The sequence below is a fragment of the Folsomia candida genome, unplaced genomic scaffold (genome assembly GCF_002217175.1).
Source record: "Folsomia candida strain VU population unplaced genomic scaffold, ASM221717v1 Fcan01_Sc002, whole genome shotgun sequence".
Lineage (NCBI taxonomy): Eukaryota > Metazoa > Arthropoda > Collembola > Entomobryomorpha > Isotomidae > Folsomia > Folsomia candida.
Genome location: NW_019091194.1, coordinates 10513055 through 10534647, shown reverse-complemented (window position 1 = coordinate 10534647; position 21593 = coordinate 10513055). Strand labels below are relative to the sequence as shown.

Genomic DNA, 21593 nt, shown 5'->3' with positions numbered 1-21593 from the left:
AAGAAATTTACATTTTACATTGGTTTTCATTGTATTCGTCTCGTTCTCGTTCGCTCTTGACAGCGGGAGCAGATTGAAGCACTTCAACGACGTATTAATATTTTTTTGATTTTCCTAAATACAATAAAAATGGATTTGGAAGAACTATTAGCAAAACAATCGGCGAATTTATCTGCCTCCGCGGCTGCAGCATCAGGAGCAACGAATCCGTTTTTAAAGAAGAAATCAGATAAGCCAAGTGCGTGTGGGAAATGTGGGTATTCAGGCCATCTGACCTTCCAGTGCAGAAATTTCTTAAAAACACAACCAAACAAGGTACACTAATTTATCTTAACTTTTACCATCATTTCAGACAAATGTGATAATCTCTCCGTGTATATAGGAAGTAGTGTTGGACGTATCGAGTACATCCTCTTCCGAATCTGATGAAGATGCCATAACGCCGCTGACCAAATTGCGAGCACAAGAGCTGAAAGCGAAATTGAAAGAGATGAAGAGAGCGAGACAATTGGCGAAGAAAGAGGCTGCTCAAAAGAAGAACAAGAAGAAAGATAAGAAAAAGGAGAAGAAAAAGCGGAGGAAGAGGGAGGATTCTTCAGACTCGTCGTCGTCGTCTAGGTCGTCAGAGTCCGATCAAGATAAGAGAAATAACGATAGGAAAAGAGATGACAGAGATAAAATCGAAGAATGGAAGAAGCATACGGCTAGAAGAAGGGATGACATTGAGCGGTCAAGGTCACGAGATCGTGATACTCGTGATAATAGAGGCCGCGAGGAGTATAATAAACGACGTTAGATTATGGAATTATTTTTTGTATTGTTATTTTTACGATTTTTATCTAATAAAACTTTTACTGTAAAATTTACTGCAATTGAACAATTAATATTTCCCCAACATCCATTAAGCAACGCCAATTTCACACAGTTGAGTTTCCTAATTCACTTAATAACCTACTCAAACAAATTTTTAGCCATATTTTCCTCAGATATCTCAATGACCAAAATCTTCCTCCTTCTTTTGGTCATATCAGTCATCACAATTGTTGAGGTAATAAATTGGTGTTAACATTTTGATATAAAACTCTCTAAAATGCATACACTCCACAAACAGTCTTCCTCTCGCCGTCACCGCGACGAGAAATTATTCGATATTAAATGGATGGACCCATTAAAATCGATGATGGATGACGCCTTCCGTTTCATGAAAGGAGGTTCAAGTCGGAATAATAACGATTGGATGTGGGGTTGGCAGTCGAGATCGTCTAATCGTCGTCGTAGTTCATCAGAGTCATCTTCTGAAGAATCCGGATCGAGATCTAGCGAAAGGGGGAGCAGACACAGGGGGAGGAGGCGGCATTATAAAAGGAATTAAAATTTGGGGTAATTATTGTCAATTTTTAAATAGAAATGGTATTGCAGGTGACTGTTATATTCACGACATTGAAGGTCGAGTCATTGTTTGTTTTTTAATCGACTGTAATTAATTATTTGATTGTTAATTTTGAAGGTTATTTTGAACAAGAACTAAAATATTTATTTGCGTGCAACCAAAAAATTATTCATACACATTTTCTAAACAAACTATAATGGAATCACTAAAGACTTTCCTGCTATTTATCTTGATGCTATCTCTCATCACGGTGAGTAAAAAAATAACTTTTAGATTGACTTATTTCTAAAATATTACTTTAACTAATCAGATAACTCAAGGCAAATTGCAACTAAATCATCATCACAACATTGTAAAACGATCCCGATCATCCTCGTCTCATTCCTCCTCATCATCGGAGTCCTTTGAATCTGGTTCTCGATCCATTGAACGCCACAGACATCAACATCATGGCATTCGAAAGCATAATCATCACTCCAATTAAATCCTGCTCTACCAAAATAACTATTTTTATTTTCATTCAATTTGTTAACAAAATTTCTAATTATTTGAGAAAATAAAATAAAACATTTATTTTGTGACAGTGGTGACTAATTTATTGACTCCACTTTGGCAAGTTTTCGCTGAAGTGCAGCCTAGAACAACAATAATAATATTCAAACGATGACCATTTTTTTAAAATTTTGTCTCATTCCGACCTCTTTCGAAATATTGATCAAATCAGCCAATGCTCCACTCTGCTCAGCCAAGCCATACAAAGAACTTTTGTTGTTTTGAAGAAGCGTGTACGGTTCATCAAATTCCTATCACCATTCAAATTGTTATTAAATTTCAGAATAAAATTGATCATATATTAATGAGTAGTACCAAAATACTTCCAGCATCCAAGACTAGAATTTTATCACAATCCATCACAGTATGTAATCTATGCGCTACAGACAACACGGTACAGTTTGCAAATTTTGTCCTTATCGTTCCCTGGATTAGTGTGTCTGTATCATTGTCTATGTTCGAAGTCGCCTATAAAATAAGCACACGAATAAAATGTTTGACTTGATTAATTGGGTTCCAATGAATGACTCTGCGAAATCCCTCAAAAAGAGATCAGCAACTCTTAAAAAAACATCTAATGCACAGCCGATATTTTATAATTCGCCTCACCTCGTCTAAAACTAAAATCTTATTATTTTTAAGTATTGCTCTGGCCAAGCATACAAGTTGACGCTGACCGAGGCTGAAATTTGCACCCCCTTCAGATATCTAAATGAACACACGTACCACATATCAACACTATCGATGTAGGAATAGGAATTGCTAATAATGCGAATAAATAAAATTAACCACCTCCATGTCCAACCCGGAAGCTAATTGTTTGACATCATGTGCCAAGTGTACTTGTTCGAGTACATCCCATAATTCTGAATCACGAAATGAATTAAATGGATCTAAATTAACACGAAGCGTTCCCGTAAATAAGACTGGATCTTGTGGAATAATTGATATGTGCGATCGTAAAACTTGTAGTCCAAGATTTAGTATGTCCAATCCATCGATTAGAATTGATCCCGTCGGTTCAGCGATGCGAAAAAGAGCCGAGATTAAAGAACTCTTCCCTAAATCGTATATAATTTAAAATAACTGCATGTCACATCATGCGATAACAGTTAAATTTTGACTACAAACCTGCACCCGTTCTACCGACTATTCCAATCTGTATATAATTTAAAAAAACATGACATGTACATACATAAATATTTTAGGTTAATTAAGCGTTTAATCAGACAAACCTTCTCGGACGGTTTAATAACGCAAGTAATGTCCTTAAGAACGGGTTCTTCATTTCCATATTTAAGTTGAACATGTTCAAAAATAATTTCTCCACTGGATGGCCAATCATTTGGAGGAGGAGTTTTGCCCTTTGGAGTTTCTAACGACGCCTCTGGTTCTAATTGAGTGTACTCCATCACCCGTTCCACGGATACCATTTGGTTTTCGACTTCTGCGCTTTGTCGAACACCCCACTGACACATTCTGTAAAATGGAGAGCAAAATAAAATTCCTACCAGAGATGATACAGATGACCGATGAGAGTTGTATGTTCAAAATAATCTCACCCAGTCAATGTCATTGCACTTGATACAGCGAGACCTATATTTGCACCACCTATCCAAAAAATAACCATATTTTAATTTAAAAACATTGAATTATATTCAAACTCGACAGTTTACTAACTATCATTGAAGAACATGAAGCTAAATGTGACGAAAGCAATCCATGAGACGGAGATCCAATCCAACCATATTCCAAACCACCTGGAAACGGCGAGGAAAATGTACCAGGAAGACGTATGCATGTCTTGATAATCATCAAACTGCTTAATGAAATTGGACTCCACTTTAAACGCACGAATTGTGGACAGACCGCTTAAAGATGTGCTCAAATGTGAAAATACTGGACTTCGAGCTGGGTAAAAAGGGTGGAATTAAATTTTTGGGATATGTTTGGCTAGATTTAATTGAAAGATTCATTTTTCTTACTAATTCCTTCAATTCGTTTGACACTTCTTGCAGTTCGCAGATAAAATTTGCGGAGGAAATAAAATACGACAACTATTACAAATGCTGGTACTAGCAAATAGTAGTTTACAATGGTCACAAGGACCAATATTCCTACGACGTTGAGAAATATCTGTAAATTCATTCACATTAATTCAGATCAAATTATTAGTTATTTAGATTATGCCTTTTTTAAAAACTTTTTACCTCCATCGTGTCAAACTAAAATGTTGGACATTAAAAAATGGAATAATAAATAATTTAAAGATCTACAAATTTAAGAATCCATTCATGTTTAACTATCAGTACCATAGTTGGTGGTAATATATCATCGATACATCCAATATCTTTAGAAATTCTACTCAAGATCCTCCCTAGAATAAAATTTTTAAAAATTGTCAAGTTATGATCGAATGCACAACATCTTTCAATACATACCGATTGGATTTGTTTCAAAGAATTTCATTGGGGCTCTTAACACTCCAAGAAACATGGACTCGTGTAAATTCACCGACGCCGTCATACAAATATTAAAGAATACCATTGTTCGTAGCAATGAAGCAAAAAACAAGCCACAAATTAATCCAGAATAAATTTCAATTTGGACATCTCGATCATGATATATGGATTTTGGTAATGGCGATACGATCGGTTGTGATTCATTAGTTTTCGACTTCCCTTCTTGAGATTTTGTCCTATGGGAAATACCAATGTTTAAGAAAATCATTAACTTTTTAAGTAATGAAATAAATTCCTAACCAAAAGCTAAGCCACCAATCGGCACCAGCGTAAAGAACTTGTGTTGCAATATTCCCAAAAATTAAAAGGGTCAGAGTGCAAATGTTGGACCCAGATTTAAAATATTTCACATATAATCCCAAATTTACACGACCCGTTGCACTAATTTCTTCATTTAATTTGGGAATACTACTTTTCAAAAGCGTATCACTTGGGCTGACCCCGTCAGATCTAGTTTTCAAATCATCTCCACATCCAGTATCCAGATAATCATCAAATTCTTCGACATTAATGGAATAAGTGCTTCCAACGCCCATTTCATTCATTCCAATGCCAAAACTGCCCGATCTTGCGACATATGGAATCGAGGATGACGATGCTTCCGATGTTGTACGATTTCGAATAGGATTTTTTAATAAAACAGATTCCGTGGTGTTGAAGGAAGATATTTTCTCATAATTTCCTTGTGCCCTGATAAATCCATCTTCTAGAAGTACAATTTGATTTACTGATTGAAGTAGGTGTAGCTGATGAGTAACTAAAATCCGGGTTTTCTCTTTCAAAATCCCACAAATACACTGGTCAAAGATATGACGTCCGACTTCTGCATCAACTATAAATTTGAAAGCATACACTTAATCAGGTGGACAAAAAATTTCCATAATTAAAAAATTTACCAGCACTTAGTGGATCATCGAGTAAATAGATATCAGCATTGGCATAAACGGCTCGGGCAAGTGTAATTCGGGCTTTTTGCCCACCGCTTAATGAAGACCCTTTTTCACCAACTAAACTGTTATCTCGATTAGGGAGCAAATCCAGGTCTCTGCTTAAGGCACAGGCTTCGACAACTTGGTTATATCTTTCGTCATCGTACACCCGTCCAAATAAAATGTTTTCTCGAACACTTCCAGAAAATACCCACGGTTCTTGTGATGTATAACCTAATTAATATATTTTTTAATTTTGAACCGAATTTGATATCAGCAATTTTTTTTATTTGACCTAACCCAATGTTCCCGAAGCTCGAATTTTTCCTGAAGTTGCTGGCAACTCACCAAGTATTGATTGGAGCAAGGAGGTCTACATAAAATGGACGAATTTAGCAGATATGTATTAGAAACGATTTTAAATGAATTTTGTATCTTTACCTTTCCTGACCCCACATGACCCACGATTGCGAAAAGTTCTTTGTTTCCCACATTGAGATTAATATTGTTTAGCGTTGCTTGCTCTGGTGTCCAATTGGCACAAAAATTCGTAAACTTTATTGTTCCTGTAGCTCCGATTGAACTATGAGACGATAATGTTGATTTGGATGACGTTATTCTTTCCTCCATCAATAGAAAATTCTAAAATCATTATCATTTTATCAAATAGTTGAAAAAATCTCATCGCACATTTTATGGAACTCACTTCAATTCGTCTAATTGACACTAAACCCTCACCAAGTTGAGATACTCCATTCGGGAAGAAAAGCGTCATTATTAATCGTACATTATTATAAAGTGCAAATGTTACAAACACCTGCAAATCACCAGCGAAAGTATAGTCTTAATATTGATTAAAGTTTTACATAAATATATATCGAATAGAAAATCATACCTTCACGGCAGTTAATGAATTTTCCGTTAGAACGTAGGTGATTAGAGTCAAAAATATTATAATTTTCGAAGATGTATAAAACACACTCATATTCACTGCCCGTAATGTATTTGTTTTCTTTATCACTTTAATTTCATCCCTGAATTGAAAAATTTAATTATTCTGGGTAAATTCATGCATTTATTAATTATTTAGTTTATGTAAACTTACTTTCTTGATTCTCCAACTAAAATTGAGAAAGGCTTTTCCCAGGCATACCTACATAAAAATAAAAATTATAGATTCAACGAACTTTACAAGAAATTTTATAAAATGCTCACATTTTGATTGCCCTCATCCCACCCACAATTTCATTCATGACTCGAATCCTTCGATCCGTTTTAATTGCAGTAGATTCCCTCAGAGTTGAAAACCGTTTTCCCATGTAACCTAAGTAGATATACACAAAATTTGTCCTTTACACATGTAATAAGCCTTACATAATTGCATAAAAATATTTAATGGCACCTTGAAATGGAACGAACAAGACCAGAATGGATAATCCAGCCAGACAAGCCACGCCATAAAAGTGCCAAAGGATCCCCGTTACAATGGCAGTTTGAATAGGTCCAATCCACAAATAGTGAAGAAATATTGTAGACTGATCAAATCGTGAAACGTCGTTCGATATCAAATTCGTCATTTCACCAATCGTACTTTTCCCAAGGGCTGCTTGACTTAAGCGGAGGGCCTGCGCAAATTAGTTCTTCTACAGTAAAATAACATGAATTTAGAGCTATTTTTCATAATAATTTAGATACCTTCCGATAAATTAAAGAGCAACACGCAATTCTGATCTGCAATCAAGAATACATTTAAGATAAACATTTCTACCTGATAAAAAATACTTTTTTCCACTAAAACCACACCTTCATTCCTACATACTGAACTCCAAAAAAGTAAGGATGATGGGTGAAAGTGTACATTGCTGACCCCAGTACAACACCTGCAGCCGACAACCACTTTTCCGTTTTACTAGCTGAATATTCAGGCGAAAAAGAGTGAAGGAGTAACCCTAAACATATTGGCTGGGCGATTCTGCAGCAGTACGAAAAGACAACAATCAATTTATGTCCTTATCGTCACTGATTTAACTAATTGCTCACCTGATAAAACATTCTTCGAGGAATGCAAGCATTCCTACCATCATGTAATAAGCACCAAACTGTTTGATAATCACACGACGTAAACTTGGTTTTCTTGGTTTTTTCCCTTCCTCACATCGTTTGACTTCTTCCTTCCAAAGTTGTTCTATCCGATCTCCAAGAAATTTCGAACGATCATTTGGCAAAGCTTGATACAAATCTCCCAAGTCCAAAGCCTTTTTATTCCCCTTTCCAAAAAAAGCGTTCAGCCACCAGAAAAATAATTTCGAAATTATATTCGCTTTTAAATATGGCGAAGAAGGCAGTTGGCTCTGACTCGTTGGTGCCATGTTCCCAGAGTTGATTGGTTTTCCAACTTCTTTATGGTAAAAATTGGCCTCCCCTGATGGTCCTACATTGCGTGGGCTTCATAGTGGTATCTAATTAAAAAAACATATCTATAATGCAGGCGGATTGACCTATTTAAAGATTATTTTACTAGATTTATCTGGAACAGTAACGAATTGGAAGGACATTGGATGCCATTAGATATCAAATTACCAAAATACCTCGTTAATCGATCTATGCAAGCCCCACGTAGCACAACACATCACTTGTCGTGCACAAACATATGAAAGTTATTATAATTCAATAGACTAGACTTATCACATGTGCAAATATAAATGTGGACAAAAAAAAACCGAATTTTCGGGAAAACCCGGGTAGTCAGTAGTCAGTAGCACTACATCGCGTGTATGTATCAGTGAAAGATCTGCAGAAATGCACTGGCGATCGGAACAAGGAATAAATGTATTGATTTATCAAACATAAAAGACTAGAAATAAAAGTGGACAGACTTTCATGCTCCTCTCGTGTGATCCCTGTCTGAGCAGAACTGACGATATTTTCATAATGTGCATCCTCGAATTATGCTCGAGTTGCATAAATTCTTAGAAATGTATGTAATGCAAATCTTTTTCTTCATATTTAACTACTTTACCAACGATCCAGCATTGCAAATATGCGAGGTGCACCCAACTCGACACCATACAAAATTAATCCTAAGCTAAGGTTTATGTTATAATTTGACACTTATTATTATGACTCGTTACTGACCTGTTTCACTTCAGATTCCAGAATGTTTCTCGAATTTTTCCACAATGACTTGAAAATGGACTTAAAAACACTGCTGACGGATGGATTTTAATTAGAAAATTAGAAACTCAACCCAATAGAATCATGATCCAATCACCATGAGAACTAAATATCGATAAAACAATGCTCGTCTCAAATCTGGCCACCACTGAATAACTGGATTTGCTTGTTAAAATAGCCTTTTTGTCATAAATTTTGTCAATTTTTTGTCCCGAGGTAAGCCAAACAATAATTTATTTGTCATGTTATTAGCAAGTACAATTCTACTCTCGTGCTGCAGATGAAAAAAATCACAAGTGCAAAAAACCTAGCCTCGAAAGAAAGTTCTCCAGAAAAATCAAACCAAATTGAACTAGCACCACCTTCTGTACCACAAAATGCGGATATTCCTTCCATGTCGGACGAGGACATTATTCCATTTAGTCCTCATCCACAAGCAGAAACGATCTCGAGCAAGCATCGTTCTTTCAAAAGGAGACCCCCAGTTCTGCCTGATGATTACAGGAAATTGAGAACAAAAATTCCAGCCGAAGACAAGAAAAATCATAGCGAGAGATGGATAAGAGTCCAAGAGGTACATAGTTTACATACTATTATGAAATTTGCACGAGTTGGAAATAATTCCATAAAATAAATCCAGATGCGCCGAGGACTGATTCGTCCGCTTCGACAGAATCTTGCCACAAAGAACTTAAATTACACGTCTCACACATATTTCAACAACTTGTGGGCCGAAGCTCATGTAAATCTCCGATCTTTATTAAAAGAGGAGAAAACTCGTGGGACGATTGCAGGATCCGATCTCAAACAAATGTTTACCATTTTATCGGAAATATTCTACAAATATCTCATTGTTTACAAGAAAATGAATGAAACTTATGATCAAATGGTTCATCCGCAAAAACGAATTCTTGTACGGAAAAGCTTGGATTTAGTAATCACAAGACTTTTAGAAATCCGTGCCGCTCTCGTTTCTACTGAAAGTTCAGAATTTTATTATTTTGATGAATTGTCATATACTGAAAAAATTCCCCCATCCGAATTTGATGTTCCAATACCAACATATTATTACTACGACCCTCCCGAACAGCTCGTTTTAAGAGATCGATGGTATGAGAACATCAAAGAAAAAAATATCAAAGATGTAGCTGACCGATTAGCACTGGAAAAAAGAATCCAATTCAAGCTTGTCGAGGGAGAAAAATGGACTAAAACGTCCCGTGTTATCAATGACGATGACATTCTTATCGGTGGGGGGTCGGAAGAAGCTCCTTATATTGACCAAGCTTCTATCATTATGATTCAAGCAATGGAACGTGCGCGACAAGGGAGGATGAGATACCGTGTGGCTAAATATTTACATGATGAAGAAGAAAGGGCGAAAACAAGGAAGCTTAATGCTAAGAAACAATACATGGATGTCGAGAAAGCCGTCGTTATCATTCAGGTATACTTTATGAAATTGTAAAAAAAATGATAAAAAATTTGGTACGATTAATGATTAAAAAGTTTTCCACCGTATATTTTATCGCAAACATTTTGTAGAAAATCATCCGTGGGTTCTTAGCCCGTGTTCGTGTGAGAAGACAACGAGAAGAAGAATTGGAACTTTTAGGAATCCGTTGGACCACGCCAAACGAATCTTCACTCCGAGGTCGTGCTCAACTAAAATGCTTACGAAACGAGGAAGAGTTGGAACGTGCAAAAGAACGACGTCGAGTTACACGTCGCAGAAATCAAAAATTATTTGAGGAAGCACAAATTACTATTCTCAACAGGTTAAGATTGATCGAAGCTCCAGATATGGCAGAAGAGTTTAAATTCCAGTTACGAACTTGGATGTTGGATATTAAAGAAACGACGGGAAAATTACCATCACAAATTCCTAAAGCCGAATTTGGTGGATCCCGATTCTTCATTTGTCCAGATCAACTTTCTGACGAGGTTCGTGAGAAGGGAAAGGAAGCGACCGGCAAGGATCAGACAAAGAAGAGCAAGCAAGACCGTAAAAAAGATAAAGATAACAAGAAGAAGGACAAAAAACAAGTGGTTAAGAAAAAAGGACAGGACTTGTCCATTCCGAAATTAGATCAACCTGCTTATTTAGATGAACTCGTCGCTGTCAAGTAAGGAGCATCATCAATAATCCTCTTATTTAGCTATTTATTAATTATGCATAATCATAATATCAGCACTGAGTATAACCGCGTATGGCGTGGTCGTAATGAATCTGAAAATCCGGATCAAAAGCATGAAGAACATTTCATAATTCATGAAAAGCGTGGCCTAATTGGTGACGAGGTGAGAGAACAGGTGGACACTGCACTCAGAGCAGAACTCGCACTTTTGAAACAAGCTTTGGAACGGAAAAAGGGGAAAAAGGGAAAAACTAAGAGTAAAAAAAGAGGTTATTTTTTATCCCGATTTATGTTTTAATATTTAATTACTATATGGTAATTAAGTAATTTTAACATGAACTTAACAGGGAAAGGTAGGAAGGGCAAAGCGAAACGAAAAGGGAAACGAAAAAAGGGCAAAGACATGACGCCTGATAGAGATTTAAAGTAATTACATTTGGGTTGCCAATTTTGAAATAATTTATTGGCTAAAATTACAAATTTAATTATGAACCTTTAGATCCCTTGTGAAAGAACTTTATGACCACAACATCCTTCAAAGTTATCCAACGACGCGTCTGGATTCTTTAATTGGCTCTTGTAGTCTAATAAATGGCGAGCTTCGATCATTTTTCAGTCAAAATCCACATGATCCCAACACACAAAATGAAGAACGACCAATGCCAGGAGATGCTAATCCATTGCCAACATTTGGCGATGTAAAGCGAGCTATAAAAGATTGCATTATTTTACCCTTGGGGTCACAAACCGTTCACCAATTGAGTCCTCATACCAAATCTGTCCTGATTTGCGGTCCGGAGGGTTGTGGGAAAAAAACTTTGGTCAACGCAATTTGTACAGAACTTCATGCCACTTTATTTGACCTTACAGCCGATAACATCGTTGGTAAATTTAACTAACAGTGGACTATAAATATATGCACATGTAAGTAGTAGAAATTTAAAATAATAATGGTACTCTAACAGGAAAATACCCAGGAAAACCGGGACTGAAAATGTTGATACATTTGATTGATAAAGTAGGCCATGCTTTGGCTCCAGTCGTCTTAAAAATAGATAATTGTGAAAAGACGTACATGAAAAAAGTTCCCAAAACGGACAAAACCGAACCAAGGAGATTAAAGAAGCAGCTTGGAAAAATGCTTAAAACATTTCAACCTGGTGATCAAACGATACTAGTCGGATTAAGTTCTGAACCTTGGGTGGCTCCTTTTAAAGTGAACATTTTTTTAAAATATGCATGAAAAATTAAAATCGTAAGAAAATGCTATCCCATTATTTCAGTTACTGAAAAAGGATTATCAAAAGATCATTTATATTCCTCGCCCTGAATATGCCACTCGGATTCAAACATGGAGAAATCTTCTCCTCCCACACTCGACCTTTCTTCATCAAGACGTCCATTTTTCTCTTCTCACCAAACTATCGGACGGTTGGACGGTCGGTGTTATTAAAAAAGTTGTAAACTCTGCTATTGAAAACCACAAGAAACTGATAGCCAAAGATGAAACGGATAAAAAATATCAAAATGAAGATGATCCATTCACAATGATGGCAACGAAAGGGGCAAAAATTAGCTCAGTTGGGAAAAAATTCATTCACATGGATAAATTTCTGGAAGAATTGAGCAATTATGATCCAGTTTTTATTGAGCAAGAAAAGGCTTGGAATACTTGGTTTAATAAGACACCACTGCAGAAGAATAGACTAGCCAACCAAAGTGGCAGTGGGGGTGGTGCGGTGAAGGGTGAGAAGAAAAAAAGTAAGAAAAAAAGAAGAAATGAATAATTTATTGATTTCGACATTTTCAAAAATAAATACAACGTAACAAGTAATAATTTTGTAAAGGAAATAAATATCAAAATTGGCAGTAAATTTCTATCCTCTTTGTCTCGTCTTCCATATAAAACAATCAATCCTCCCCATCGCTTTTATTGCGTCCATCTGGGTTGAGTTTTTGCATTTCGACGTCTTTCTCCTCATCATTGTTATCGCCCAAATTACCTTTCTCTGCAGCTTCGACATCATAGGAAGTAGGCTCAGTTTTCCTCACCTTCATTTTGATTATTATTGGACCCACCTGAGATGTTTGGCTTATTATTAGACACACCATTCATGCTTTATAGCCGTGATAATGTTGCTTTATTTTTACCTTCTTTTCCTCCATTTCCGTATTTTTCCTGACCCCACTCGAACAAGTTGAGACGATAATTCCGATACAAACCATGATTAAAATTGGGATTAGAAACCAGTGTAATGCTTGCATCGTGCCAAGTAATTCTTCCCTCACCGCCATGAGACAACCCTGCAAAAATACAGATTACTTAAGTCATGAAATGGCGAATTAAACATGATTACTAGATACCTGAACATGAATAATTTTATTAGCTTCTGCAGGGTGATCGAATCTGACGTGCAATGAACATCCGGTCATTCGATGATCTTCTAGACAACAACTTTGTGGCGTTGGTGGTGATTGTGGTCCGTGGGGTCGAATATCTTCCCAATCCATGTAATTCTTCACTCCGCAACATTTCAACTACTCAACGATACAAACATATTTAGCAACAATTAATAATTAAAATAATGAGAAAGTATCTACATTTTGCTGCATTTGGTCCCAAGAATCGGTGATGGATTTCTCTCCAGCCACAACATCCAGCCCATAATCATGAATGGTAGAATTGAGTCCTTGGAATAAATGTTTCTCTAGTTTCGCTTCGTTTGGATAAGCATCAATGTAAATGTAGAGTCCCAGCAGCAAAACAGCCACTTGCGCTAAAGAATATGCAATTCTAGTTTTGCGTCCCTTTTGCTGTCCAATTGCTCCCATGAAAGTCAGGAATGTAAATAAGATTCCAATGACGATGCATAACGTTGGAAATAAGGAGACGTCATAAGTGATCAAATCACTGTATAATGAGACCGCTGCTCTCGCTTTCATCGCCAATGTCAAGAAAATTATTCCAAAGAACTGCATACATATGAAACATTAAATTTAGTTAATTTTTTTATGAAATTAATTTAGAAGAAACGAATTTTATTTAACTTACAAAATAGAAGGTGACCAGGAATACGGCCCCCGCACAAACTCCAAAACATCCCAAACACGCACATTCACAGATGCCACACATTTTCGAAAATTTTACAGAAATATTTAAATCAACAGCTGCAACTCTATTAAAGAAATCTTAAAACACACACACACGCCCTAAACAGACGCTCGTTGTTTTTTTTTTACTGAAATTCAGGCCGACGCTGTTGAATTGTTAATCATCCTCAGAGAATGAGTAAAAGAATATCCGGTCTTGGCTTTCCAGCTTGAAATACAATGAAATGGTGGATAGTGGTACCTCTCATCCTCTCTTCTCCCCCCTCTGTCAGTCGAATAACTGGTCCTTCTAAACATAAACTGCATGCATTACCACCATCATCACAAATATCGCAGAGATACCTCAGCAACAACAACCGCATACGAAACACTATGCTGAGATAGTTTGGAAATAAAGTACGTTTTTTGCTTGGATGATCATCATCCACCTAACAAAAACTTGGCTGTGAGCTATTCACCACACTCATTATTGTGAACTTGGTTGGACTATCCAGCATAAGAAGGAGCTATTACATTACGTAAATAAAAGTGTGTGGAGTTCATTACAGAAAAGTAGGCATAAACAAATGCAAGGACATCCTCTTGCTCATCATCAAAATGTAGTTAGCAATAACTCTCATTTACTCATCATGTTGACTAATAATTATTCCGATTTATATGACTCAATCAAACTGAAGACGGCAAAAGTTGAAAGAAATGACGAGAAGAGACATTTTATCTCCAGTCTTCTTGCCCCATTTACTTTGAACAGTTTGTGAATCATACAAACTGCGATAAGGAAAATTATTCTCATCTTGCCTCCGTCTCAACTTCTGTTCACGCTCAACCCCCAGTCTCATCTTACCTCCACGAAGAGGTTACCAACTTGCTCACCAATCGCACAATGCCCCACTTTGTTTTGCCAAATTGTAAGTTAATGCCGGGATTCACTCACTTATTTTTACTCTCACACACAACAATCGACGTCCAAGTTCCCACCGCTAGTCATTTTCTTTTGTAAAAATACACACCCCTGAAAATGTGATATATAATAATTAATTAAATTACAATGGACAATGACTGCCTGGGAGGAGGAGGTCGGGGTGGCGATGGACGAGGTCGAGGACCCAGGTCAGCATCATCATCGAGCCGAATAACGATGGCGAACAACCCCACTGCTTCTACTGGTGGACGAAGAGGGCGTGGGTCTAGAGGGGGACGTGGTGGTCGCGGTCGTGGAAAATCGAAATTGAATGCAAGTTTTCGTGGACAAAGTTACATAGATGAAGAGGATGAAATATGCCAACAAGCTTTGGGGTAAGGTCAACTAATTTTGATGTGTGATTTATAACTTATAACTAAACTAGTTGATAATAATTCAGGCAATATGAGCTGGAGACGAGTGAAATATCGAAAGCTTTGGAGAAATCAGAGGAGGCATCACAACTTGAAGGATTCGATGAAACTGCAGGTATGGAACATTAAGAATAAGTAAATTTTCCCATTTTCGACGAATTATCTATTGTAGGAGAAGTCTGGATCTATCCAACGAACAAACCAATTCGTGATTATCAATTTGAAATGGTGGAAACTGCTCTATTTCACAACACATTAGTCAGCCTGCCCACCGGTAAACTTGCATATTTTTAAAAGACTATGTTAGCAAAGGCTCCGTTCTCCGTTACTAAATCAATTTAATTCTCCCTTCATTAGGCCTTGGGAAAACATTCATTGCTGCCGTTGTAATGTACAATTTTCAAAGATGGTATCCTCAGGGGTTAATAATATTTATGGCTCCAACTAAACCATTGGTCACCCAACAAATGGAAGCTTGTCACAACCTTGTTGGAATCCATCCATCAAAAACAATTGAATTAACTGGGCAAATATCACCAAAGAAGAGAGAAGAATTGTGGAAAACAAAAACTGTTTTCTTCTTAACCCCACAAGTTATGACGAGTGACTTGGGTCGCGGATTTTGTCCAGCCGATAAAGTGAGATGCATCGTCGTGGATGAAGCTCATAAGGCTTTAGGCCAACATGCATATGCTCAAGCTATACAAATACTTTTACAAACTAATACTTTGTTCAGAGTTTTAGCCTTAAGTGCTACTCCGGGCAGTGATTTAATTGCCGTACAACAGGTGAGAATTTATTTCTGTGTAATTTAATATCCATTTGATTTTTGTATCCCGTTTTTTAATCATAATGAATGTATTTAGGTTTTTAAAAATTTGTTGATATCTCGAGTTGAATTACGGTCTGAAAACTCACCCGATGTTTTACCATACGTTCATAATCGAAATGTTGAACCAATTGTCGTTTCACTTGATAATTATTTGAGCTCTATTTATCAAACGGTTTTAGAAGTAAGTGAAATTAGTATTTAAATGTTCATTTAATTAATGTTTACTTATATTTATTTTTGCTTTATTTTGTAGTACCTGCAAGTGTACACAGGGAAGCTGCTAAAAAATAAAGCACTTTATGGGAGTGATGGATATTGTTTTACTCAATTTCAAGTTCGTCATCACTCAATTAATTAATTACTTAATTTCGAATCTTAAACTTAAAAATAATTCTAATAATTTTGCAGCTCGTTAAGTCCAGAGCTGCATTCAGGGAAAAAATTGCACAAACTGTACCCAATTATCTAAAGGGATATATAGAATCTGATTTTGCTACTTCAATTACTTTGTCCCATTCTGTGGATCTTTTGACTTCCCATGGACTTCGATCATTCTACATCTTTTTACAAGGTTCTCCTCATCATCGCGCACGCTCGCTGCTTAATTATGCTAATAATCATATCATTGAAATTTTTCAGGAGTGTTGAATAAGGAGAAAGGGAATGGACAGGTGGTGTACGAATTAAGTAAAAATACAAGATTGCAAGATCTCCTCAACGAAATCAAAGAAAAATTAAATATTTCACCAAATTCTAGTTTAAATACTTCAAACTTTTTTAAAACGGTAAGTAATTTGTAGTTTTTACTTACTGCTTGCCACATTCTCTAACAAAACAAGTCATTTGTGTAGATCTCAAAAAACGAGTCTAGCACATATGAAACTAACGACGAAAGCGGTCCCGAAAACTATTTAATAAGCCATCCGAAAATGGGAGTATTGAAGGACATTGTTTTATCCCACTTTAAAAAGTTTGAATCCAGAAATGAAACCACTCGTATCATGATCTTTAGCCAAGTAAGTAAATAACACTTCATATAATTTCACAGTATTACAGTAACTAATATATGTTAATGAATGCGTCTTTATTTGATAGTATCGTGATAGCGTGCAAGAAATTGGTCTAATGTTGAATGGATTGGGCCCTCTAGTCAAGCCAATGGTGTTTATTGGCCAAGCGACTACTGGGACAGGTGGCAAAGGGCTAAAACAAAAAGATCAAGTACAAGTTGTCAGTCAGTTTCGAGATGGAGGATACAATATCTTAGTTGCCACGTGTGTTGGTGAAGAAGGGTTGGACATTGGAGAAGTGGACCTGATCATTTGCTTCGACGCGAGTAAATCCCCTACCAGATTAGTTCAAAGGATGGTTAGTCTTAAGTGGGAAATTCGTATTATTATTAATTATTTATAGTTAACAAATGTTTAATTTTTGTGTAGGGTCGAACGGGGAGACAAAGACAAGGAAAAATTGTATTTTTACTAACCGAAGGAAAAGAAGAGAAGGTAAGGTTTCCATTTTCTTGTTTTCTAAACTTTCAATCAATTCCTCTGCCCTTATTTGCAGAATTACAATGCAAGTCTGAGCTTGCAGTCCAGTATAAGTAAAAATATTACGGATCCGAACAAGTTGTATCCTTTTCTCTACAAACATAGTCCCAGAATGGTGCCTCGTGGTAAAATATTCACCTTCTACTATAGTTTTTGTACTTTCAGAATTTGTCATAATTGCAACCTTTCTACAACAGGTGTTGACCCCCAGTGTTTTAAAATGGACATTATTTTAACTTCAGAACAAGATAATCAAATAATCAGTAACCATTGTAAGCAAGATGAAGATTTTGTCGAAATTGATGAATATCCAGACTCTGCAGTAAATATAAAACCAAAATCTAAGCAAACAAAAAAATCCATGCTTCCACCAAAAAAGAAACAAAAACAGCCAACCCCACAATCCTCCTTAAATGTTTATCCAGAGAGTAAACCATTTACATTAACCCAGTGTTTCAACGACCTTTTTAAGAAATCTAAACCATCGCCCCCAAAACTCGTCAACTCCCCTCCTCCTATTATCACTACCACCACGATAGCCATACCTTCCCCAGAGATAACCAACAACGACGTGATGTTAATAGAGGATGAAGACGGACTAATCCCCCATCACCATCAACAATACGAACCTATTGATTCGTTCGTTTTATGCGACATTTTCGATGTATTGGATCCATCTGAAATGTCTTCTAAACCATGTCTGCATATCCCAACACCACCCGAGTCCGAATTTGAATGGCTGCCAGAATATAACAAAATGGACCCCGATTCATTACTCATTCCAGAATATGAAATGGATTTTATTGTTCAAAAAATGGAATCTTTTAGATCAATCATGTTCTATTTGGATGAATGCGAATGTGGGAATATCAATATCGACGGAGTTGGAAGGAAGATGATTAATAATAATGATTCGCCATCTTATAGTCCACTCCCTACTCAAATTGATGATTTGCAGGATGGAGGTCTTGTTGAAAAGGAGGAAGTGGATCAATTTTTTAATGACGACGATCAGTGGTTGCTGAATGTTGGCGAAGACTACACGAAGGAGGTTGATCCGGTTAAAAATGAGGAGACATTTTCGACTGAACCAAAGAAAAAATTCGTATTCAAAATAAAAAATAATACTCCTCTTCCTACGCCGCCTCCTCCTGAAAGCATTGAACAAACAATAACTATTGAAAACCACAATTTGCAGAGTCCTCTTCGCTCTCGTTCTACTGGAATCCAGCACTCATCGCCAGCAGCCGCACCAATAATAACCATTTCTGACGGAGAGGCAAGCAGCAGTACAACAAGTAATGATGAGGAATTTAAAAGTCCAAACTGGCGGAAAAGGTTATCGCTTCAATATAAGCACCCAACCTCACCACCACCATCTTCGAATGGCGAATGCAATCCTGTGAGGACGAATAATGACGATACCTGGAAAGAGGAACTGCCTGCTAAACATTCACAATCACAACAATTTAAGTCTCAGATAGATCCAGAATTGTTTAAAGATGACATGTTATTATTTGATGATGATGTCCAAGATGATTTTGAACCGGATTTCGAAGAGAGACCTCTCACCCCTACAATTTATGAAAATATCGCTAGTCAACAGAAATGTCAACTAGAACCGACAGTACGCCAAGAAAATAAGTCAACATTTTACAACACCAACTTTATTGCGCCTCCTTCTCCACCATCCATATTTTCCAAAAATCGACATTTTACAAAATTAGTGTCAAAACCAGTACCGAAATCTGACCTCATCTCCAATACTGACAGTGATGATGAAATATTGGAATTACTCAATTTGACACAGATTGAACAATCTGCTTATAGAAAATCTCAAGAGAAATTGCCAATTAATGACAGCTATAAGTTAACAATGAATAATCCTCCAAAATTCACTTTCAAAAAATCAACTAGCGAATCAACTCTCAAACCCTGTTCGTCTACTTCGAATCCTCCCAAAATAAATGATTGGATAGATTTAACACACACGAATAGACCAAAAAATACCAATAAACTTCCACAACCAGAGTCAAAAAAGAGATCACAAACAATTAAAAACCCACTTTTACGTCCATCCCCACTGCCATCCATAGCAGCACGAATCCCATTAAAAGTCAGACCATCAAAGCTACAATTTCAAGACGAGAAAGCAGATTGGAGTGATGATGATGACTTTCGAATTCCAGGAAATCGGTCAAAGGCGACGAAACAAACTAATAGAAATCTAATTAAATCTCCATCTCCAACTTTACTTTCAAATATGACAACAAACTCCGATACATTTGCATCCAGTTCGCCCCTCAGAGCTATTCCCAGCAGCAGTTCTAGAAATTTAAACCCAACATTTTGTGACATTTCACCTATTGCTTCTACAAAACAAAGAAAGAAACGAAGGAAAATTGAAATTAATTCATTTCTTCAGCTGGAAGCAGAAGTTAGCGAGAACGACGATGACGATGACGACGACGACGATGGATTGGATAGATATGATACTTCCTTCGTTGACAGTGATGATGAGGATGTCCTTACTGATTCGTAAGTTCACTTTTTAAATTTTGGATTTAGATTATTTGTATTGTTTTGTTCTATATAATAATTTCTCTAATAGTCAACAAGCCCGTTATTTAAAATCTGTGAAGGATATTCATCCAAATCCAGGAGTACGAGTTGAAGCTCCATTGGAATCAAACAATGGCAATGATTCCATACTAATTGGGGATATGAATTATGCCAGCGTAATGATAATTTCCATTAATAACTCCATTTCATTATAACGTACCATACTTTTCTAATAAGTATATTTCCTTGAAACGACAGGATTCCTTCTGTGTTAATAACGACAGCGTTGAATTTGCGGATATTGGCGTATTTACACAAGCCATGAACGTCGCACGACAAGAAGTTTTAAACGAAAGGCCATCGTCAACAAAAAGGAGGAGGACGAGGAGACAAGCTCGAGCTCATAATTATGAATTTGGTAATTCGAAAAAAATTAGTTTAAATAAACCATCGTCAAAGGCAAGAAGGAGAATTATCGTTAATGAAGAGTCGAGCGATGAGGATGAACAATTCTGAGCTTAATGTATAATATTAGAAAACTACTTAATTTAAATCGGACTGTCACCTTTTTTTGGCGTACACATAAATAGATTAAAAAACTACTTTTTTCTCATCATTTTTTTAAAACAATTTTTACAATATTAGCAATTTATCTTTCAGCATTAATTTGAAAATTGAATGGAAATCATTAAAATTAAAATCATGATCATTTACAACTCACTGACGATAAAACAGAAGATCAAACATTGTGAATATTTGTGAATGAGTTGAGATTTTGCTCATGGGGTATTGGCATCACACGAGATGTGAAGTCACAATTGACATTTTTATCTTGACCAAAATATGAGAGGTTATGAAAGACAAGTAGAACAAAAAGCATCCACATTTTCTTTTTTAACAAAATTTTAATAAAAAATGACTGAGAAAAACAACAAAACTATTTAAATGAACAAAAACATTCCATTATCACGTGACTAATTGAATAAGTATTAAATAATTAGCATAACAATACCCTGTAAACTTGATGAAATAAAATATATAAAAAACTAGTAAAAACTGGAAATTATCAGTTACAAACTTATTTTTAGGCCATTAACAAACAAGCTCCATTGTAATGATGGCAGTATAATGCTAATTTAATATTTAGTTAAAAATAGTCAGTTAGCTGTTAGTGAGCAGCAGAGCAGAGTTCTCATCATCTTTGTTTGTGTGTACGTGATGTATGGAAATTATTTTAAGTTGTAGGAGTATTTTGACAAATTATTCTCTAAATTAAACACTCCCACATTATATCATTAATTTGATAATTTGCCTTGGATCGTGATTTTTTTTACATATTTTTAAATTAAAAAATAAATCCCAGTTTCCTGTGAAAATGGTCGCCTTAAGATTTCAACTTTTAAGCTATTACACTTCTCTCCATCGAGGTACGTTTTTATTCTTTACTTTATTATTTATTGGTTAAAAAATTTCACAGCTCTCATCTACGTATGTACAA

At 36.1% G+C, this 21593-nt stretch overlaps 5 protein-coding genes across 5 annotated transcripts; 3 read left to right on the top strand and 2 right to left on the bottom strand.

Moving 5' to 3' along the window:
- Window positions 1-44: 44 nt before the first annotated feature.
- On the top strand, window positions 45-866 carry LOC110844448 (protein SREK1IP1). Its single transcript, XM_022090655.2, has 2 exons — window positions 45-315; window positions 383-866. Exons 1-2 carry the CDS (start codon window positions 130-132, stop codon window positions 794-796), a joined length of 600 nt encoding a protein of 199 aa, XP_021946347.1. The 5' UTR covers window positions 45-129; the 3' UTR covers window positions 797-866.
- A 1009-nt stretch (window positions 867-1875) lies between these two features.
- LOC110843401 (multidrug resistance-associated protein 4) lies at window positions 1876-8294 on the bottom strand. Its single transcript, XM_022089364.2, has 26 exons — window positions 7982-8294; window positions 7434-7852; window positions 7197-7365; window positions 7089-7124; window positions 6796-7018; window positions 6609-6717; window positions 6499-6546; window positions 6289-6427; window positions 6100-6210; window positions 5835-6035; window positions 5694-5766; window positions 5361-5627; window positions 4705-5296; window positions 4384-4640; window positions 4255-4319; window positions 4153-4167; window positions 3928-4078; window positions 3623-3853; window positions 3505-3553; window positions 3178-3421; window positions 3074-3101; window positions 2735-3003; window positions 2552-2650; window positions 2258-2410; window positions 2089-2193; window positions 1876-2025 (listed from the first exon to the last, which is right to left on the bottom strand). The coding sequence occupies exons 2-26, from the start codon at window positions 7760-7762 to the stop codon at window positions 1981-1983; spliced, it is 4008 nt and encodes a 1335-aa protein (XP_021945056.2). The 5' UTR covers window positions 7763-7852; window positions 7982-8294; the 3' UTR covers window positions 1876-1980.
- A 490-nt stretch (window positions 8295-8784) lies between these two features.
- Window positions 8785-12498, top strand: LOC110843400 (dynein regulatory complex protein 11). The gene is made up of 8 exons (XM_035847709.1): window positions 8785-9141; window positions 9208-10014; window positions 10113-10693; window positions 10760-10974; window positions 11053-11131; window positions 11205-11590; window positions 11671-11921; window positions 11989-12498. Exons 1-8 carry the CDS (start codon window positions 8848-8850, stop codon window positions 12490-12492), a joined length of 3117 nt encoding a protein of 1038 aa, XP_035703602.1. The 5' UTR covers window positions 8785-8847; the 3' UTR covers window positions 12493-12498.
- LOC110843027 (CD63 antigen) lies at window positions 12475-14102 on the bottom strand. The gene is made up of 5 exons (XM_022088930.2): window positions 13758-14102; window positions 13307-13678; window positions 13070-13243; window positions 12857-13009; window positions 12475-12784 (listed from the first exon to the last, which is right to left on the bottom strand). Exons 1-5 carry the CDS (start codon window positions 13836-13838, stop codon window positions 12617-12619), a joined length of 948 nt encoding a protein of 315 aa, XP_021944622.1. The 5' UTR covers window positions 13839-14102; the 3' UTR covers window positions 12475-12616.
- A 646-nt stretch (window positions 14103-14748) lies between these two features.
- On the top strand, window positions 14749-21158 carry LOC110843026. Its single transcript, XM_022088929.2, has 15 exons — window positions 14749-15112; window positions 15178-15266; window positions 15324-15425; window positions 15509-15939; window positions 16018-16164; window positions 16237-16317; window positions 16392-16554; window positions 16623-16768; window positions 16835-16999; window positions 17079-17351; window positions 17423-17488; window positions 17550-17658; window positions 17731-20071; window positions 20145-20271; window positions 20354-21158. The coding sequence occupies exons 1-15, from the start codon at window positions 14865-14867 to the stop codon at window positions 20609-20611; spliced, it is 4746 nt and encodes a 1581-aa protein (XP_021944621.2). The 5' UTR covers window positions 14749-14864; the 3' UTR covers window positions 20612-21158.
- Window positions 21159-21593: the final 435 nt, after the last annotated feature.

Coding starts and splice junctions, on each gene's coding strand:
- LOC110844448 (XM_022090655.2), top strand. CDS start 130: ATGGATTTGGAAGAACTATTAGCAAAACAATCGGCGAATTTATCTGCC. Junction 316..382: donor TAAAAACACAACCAAACAAG/GTACACTAATTT, acceptor CCGTGTATATAG/GAAGTAGTGTTGGACGTATC.
- LOC110843401 (XM_022089364.2), bottom strand. CDS start 7,762: ATGGCACCAACGAGTCAGAGCCAACTGCCTTCTTCGCCATATTTAAAA. Junction 6,718..6,795: donor CTTGTTCGTTCCATTTCAAG/GTGCCATTAAAT, acceptor ATATCTACTTAG/GTTACATGGGAAAACGGTTT. Junction 2,411..2,551: donor AGATTTTAGTTTTAGACGAG/GTGAGGCGAATT, acceptor CTTATTTTATAG/GCGACTTCGAACATAGACAA.
- LOC110843400 (XM_035847709.1), top strand. CDS start 8,848: ATGAAAAAAATCACAAGTGCAAAAAACCTAGCCTCGAAAGAAAGTTCT. Junction 11,591..11,670: donor TACAGCCGATAACATCGTTG/GTAAATTTAACT, acceptor GTACTCTAACAG/GAAAATACCCAGGAAAACCG. Junction 11,922..11,988: donor CTTGGGTGGCTCCTTTTAAA/GTGAACATTTTT, acceptor CCATTATTTCAG/TTACTGAAAAAGGATTATCA.
- LOC110843027 (XM_022088930.2), bottom strand. CDS start 13,838: ATGTGTGGCATCTGTGAATGTGCGTGTTTGGGATGTTTTGGAGTTTGT. Junction 13,679..13,757: donor TCCTGGTCACCTTCTATTTT/GTAAGTTAAATA, acceptor ATATGTATGCAG/TTCTTTGGAATAATTTTCTT. Junction 12,785..12,856: donor CGGAAATGGAGGAAAAGAAG/GTAAAAATAAAG, acceptor CAAACATCTCAG/GTGGGTCCAATAATAATCAA.
- LOC110843026 (XM_022088929.2), top strand. CDS start 14,865: ATGGACAATGACTGCCTGGGAGGAGGAGGTCGGGGTGGCGATGGACGA. Junction 16,165..16,236: donor TTTATCAAACGGTTTTAGAA/GTAAGTGAAATT, acceptor TTTATTTTGTAG/TACCTGCAAGTGTACACAGG. Junction 20,272..20,353: donor GGGATATGAATTATGCCAGC/GTAATGATAATT, acceptor TTGAAACGACAG/GATTCCTTCTGTGTTAATAA.